The sequence below is a fragment of the Poeciliopsis prolifica genome, unplaced genomic scaffold (assembly GCF_027474105.1).
Source record: "Poeciliopsis prolifica strain line A6 unplaced genomic scaffold, Auburn_PproV2 SCAFFOLD012, whole genome shotgun sequence".
Taxonomy (NCBI): domain Eukaryota; kingdom Metazoa; phylum Chordata; class Actinopteri; order Cyprinodontiformes; family Poeciliidae; genus Poeciliopsis; species Poeciliopsis prolifica.
The window spans coordinates 6487923-6492500 of NW_026562387.1; the positions used below are offsets into that span (position 1 = coordinate 6487923).

Here is a 4578-nt window from a genome sequence, read left to right on the forward strand (position 1 = left end):
TCTCGGATGCTGGAGCCCGGACCTAGAAATGTCATCTAAGTTTAGCATGTTTGCAAGCTGCAAAACCAGTTGGATCTGCTTATTGTAGTGGCACTAACTGCGGTTTCCATTGTAAGGCAATACGTATTTGCATATTGTACTTTTATATATCAAACGTTGCAATGTTTAGAAGTTCCTCTGAAAAAAAAAAAAAAAAAAAAAAAAAAGAAGAAGAAATGGTTCAGAACTGCCGATTTCACTGTGGCAGCCATTTTGGACACTGAACTCTGACCTGCTCAGAAATCTCTGACCTTTATAGTCAGCATTCCAAACTTCAGGCCACTTTAGTGTTGTATTTCTTACTTCTGAGAATGTGCCGAAACTGGAATAGGCTTGGCAGAACGTTGGCCCCCTTAAAGAAATTCTGCTCATATTTTGCTGATATGACTTTGGTCCGGCCCTGGAAACATGTAGAGGGAGGAGGAAGTATGAATAGATACTTTTTTTTTTTTTTCTCATCACAACCCTTAATGTATTTAGCTCCAAATATCCTCCAGAACATTTGATAACAACAGGCCTCACACTTATTAATTACTATACAGGAATCAGCTGTAATTGCTTTAGTTGAGACAAGCAGCGGGTATGGATTGAATTATCCATATTCAGCTGGGTATTGCTGACTGGCTCTTCAAATTTCAGGCCCGCTTCTTTTGCAAATGACTTTTGTTGTCAGTCGTTATTTCTTTAAGAAAGAGAACGGGGGTATTGGGTGGGGTGCAGTTCTACCTGTTTGAGATCAAATTAGGGAAAAATTTCCGTTTTGCTCTTTTAGTTGGAAACAGCGTAAACGAAATGGCAACAATAACAAAATAACAACAAAGTAGGGGGATTTTGGATTGCATGCGTTAACAAGAGCCTCACAATTACAGACACACACTAATAATGCGCACAAACAGCCGCCATTGTCATAGGATGGAGGTATTTCTAATGCGTTTGTTTCACCCTCAAAAACCTGCTTTTCTTCAACCCCTGATAAATTTATTAAGTAACATTAGCATTAATGACACACTCTTCCTTTGCCCTATAATACAAATGAGTGCAGCTTTTAATACGATTGCCACCCCCCACCTCCACCACCACACACACACACATGCACCCAACCCCACCCAACAACCACCTTTAAAGTGACTATTTATGCCCCTCACATCCACCATAGCAGCAGTGCAGTCCCCCCACCCCCGCACACACACACACACACACACACACACACACACACACACACACACACACACACACACACACACACACACACACACACCCTCTTTTATGAGTGAGCTATTGTGCCTGAGGACAGGATCCCACACACAATCTGAGGACTGAGCCAACAAAAACAGGCCCTGACAGACAATGCCGCGCTTCACCTGCTGCGGCACTGCGCATCGCAATTATGCCAAGGACATGTACAGTTAGGCTTCAGTCACTCTCTGCCTGCCTCAGAATTAAACCCAAACCAGATAATAAATACAGCCGCTGAGGAGAAGAAGAAAGGGAGATTGGGGGGAGGAGGGCAGGAGGGGGGGGAGAGAGGGGCTCAGAGTTGCAGTGGTTTCAACTGCATGGTTGGCAGACAGTGAAATAGATGGGGAGGGGAGGTAGAGGCTGGGGGTGGGGTGGGGGGGGGTTGAGTTACAATGCTCGGATGCACGTTATCATCAGACGAGACTGATTCCGATCCATCAATACATACAGACAAATACACAGACTCCAAAATGTTATGCAATGGCCCGCTTTCTGCACCAGCAACAAAATAAATAAATAAATGAAAAAAAAAAAAAAAGTAAAAGCCAAGATCCTCAACAGGACCTCTGTTGTGAGACCACCACGAAAATCCTACTAAGATGGAGATTCGTTAAGTCTGGCGATATACATATATTAAGATATATAAAGCCAGCGCAACACTGAGCGCTGATTGCTCATTGATTACACCGAGAGGCAAACAACATAACAAATATTTGATGCGCGTCTTTGAATAAGGTTCCCGCAAACCCCCGCTGCCCCCCTACCCCACCCAAAAAGAAAGAAAGAAGAAGAAGAAGAAGAAAAAATAGCCTGCAACGACTAAACACCGCGCACCAGGCCTGTGCACATCTCGGAGGGTTTTAGCTGCAGGGGTGGAGCTGCGCACTTCAAACGCGAGTTTGCGCGCCCCGTTGGTTGGGTGCGACGTTTCGGCCCCTGCGAAAAGATTCCGCGCTGCTCTGAACGGAGGGAGTTTGTCTCCTTCGTCGCCTTCTTCTTCGTCTTCCTTTATGATGCTTAAGGGGAGCAATGAGTTCAGCTTCTTATTGCGCGGAGCAATCGTCAGGGGAGGTTTAAACTCAATTACTGCAGTCGGTCAGAGTGAGAAAAGAAAAGCAAAAAAAAAAAAAAAAAAGAAAGAAAGAAAAAATCGAGGCAGTAAATAATAATAATAATAATAATAATAATAATAATAATAATAATAATAATAATAATAATAATAATAATAATGTTTTGGAAAAACGATAAAAAAAAATCGAGATGAAGCGTATCAAATATTTATTTTTTTTCTGGGCAACAAAGGACTATAATACATTGACAGGCATAGGAACTATTGCCAGCACATGTCTATACAATACAGCTAAAACCGCCTCCAATTTTGGACATAATCGGACATATAACAAGATAGCAGGTGGTCCCAAGAAACAATAAAAGAAAAAAAAATGTTTCTGAATGTTTTTCTTTTTTTTTCGAACACTGGGGGGAGGGGGAGGTTGGGGGCGGAGGAAAAAGACAATATTCAATTTATTGCTTTTATGGTGCTTCGAGAAGAGAACAAGAGGTGAAACGTATTCTGATTGGCACAAACACATAGAAGCTTGTATAAAAACGCAAATTGGACACACAAAATAAAGATTTGTTTTTTTTTTCTTCTTCTTTCCTCGGGGTCAAATAAAAAAAGAAAATCAAAAGAAGAACTGAATAGGTTGATATATATTGAGAGAAATTGGAAGTTTATTTCTATTCAAATTTGTTCACTTGCTTCAGTGTCACCTCGACATGCTACAAGAGGGCTGAATTGAAATATCCCAGAGAAATAAAATAATAATTATAATTAATAATAATAATTAATAATAATAATAATAATAAAAAATTACCCCCAAACTTCTGTTTTTCTAGAACCATAAAATCACATGAAGAACTAACCGAATATTCAAAAACCCACTAAAACAGGAGGCACCAGATAAATAAAAAAAGAAGTTTCAACAGACGCACCATATTTACAATTCCCATTAAATTACACATAAATAAATATATACATACATGAACACTGATTCCCTTATATAATAACCGCGAATCGTGTTGAAATTCAAACAAAAAACAAACAAAACAAAAAAATAGTTCAAGTTGGTCGCTCGGAGAAAGAGAGAAAGAGAGGGGAATCTACAACTGAAGTCATGACATGGAGAGCTGTGGATTTTTCTCTTTGCTTTTTCAAGTTTATAATCCACAATACTGATAAGAATTCATCCTCTTTTATCTTCGTTTTTATTTATTTATTTTTTGATTATTATTATTTTTTTTGTTTGTTTTGTTTTTCTCTCTCGTCACAATCGTAAAAGTGAGATATAGAGAAGGGGTCGCTGGATTTTAGTCCATTCGTTGCAGCTCATAAAAAAAAAAAAAAAAAAAAAAACAGGAGGGGTGGTGGTACATAAAAAGTCTTCTGGCTGAGGCAGTCCACCTTTCCCCTCGCCCTGGAGCTGTTCCTCTGCAGCTTCTTTTCCTTTTTTTTTTTTTCTTTTTTTTTTTTTAATAACGTTTCATATCGTCCAGGTGTTGGATGAAGCAGAAGAAGGAGGAGGACAAGAAGAAGAAGAAGAAGAAGATTCTTTGCGTCGCTTCCCGTTTTGAATCCAAAGTGGGATGTAAAAACAAGACACATGTAAAATCGGCGCAAGATCGGATCAGGAAGTGGCACGTTTAACTTTATCAATAATATTTATAAGGTATTTATAATATTTATATTGGATGGTTAGGGGGCGGGGCGAGGGGGAGACTGTGAAGGTCGGTGCAGAAGAAGGGCCCCTGGCATTTTGGCCCCCTCGGGCAGAAAGGTGAGGTGAGGAGGAAACATCACTTTCTGTGCTTCTCGTCTTTGTCCCCGCCTTTAGTGCCGTTGTCTGAGTGACTGTTGGGGTTGTTGTTGAGGTACATTTTGTCCATGGCTTTAATAGCCTCGGTCAGATAGTTCTGGAGGGCCGTGACAGCCGCGCACAGCGCCGGGGTCCCGAAGCCGTGCGAAATGAGACTAAAGTGGGTCAAACAGCTTTGGATTCCCGGTTCGAGGATGGGCTGCGGCCGGGAGTTCCCCAGGGGCGAGCGGTCTTGGGACAGCAGGTCTGTGAACTCTTTGCAAACTTGCCTTCAAAAAAATAAATAAATAAAATAAAACAGAAGAGAAAGAACGAGGGTTAGTGACCAAAGTCGTGGAGTGCTAAGGTATCCTGAGAAAATACATGGATAAATTATGGAGGGCTCACTTTAAAAGTAACCAGCCCTGCGGTTGTGAATCACAAA

The 4578-nt window shown here is 40.9% G+C and overlaps 1 protein-coding gene across 4 annotated transcripts in view; it reads right to left on the bottom strand.

The window, feature by feature from the left end:
• Positions 1-2539: 2539 nt before the first annotated feature.
• Positions 2540-4578, bottom strand: part of tfap2a (transcription factor AP-2 alpha) — a 15507-nt gene continuing 13468 nt past the window's right edge. For all 4 annotated transcript variants that reach the window (XM_055037322.1, XM_055037321.1, XM_055037320.1 and 1 more), the window contains exon 7: positions 2540-4423. In XM_055037322.1, coding sequence (XP_054893297.1) covers positions 4135-4423 — 289 coding nt within the window. In that variant the 3' untranslated portion in view covers positions 2540-4134. The remainder of the gene's footprint in view (positions 4424-4578) is intronic.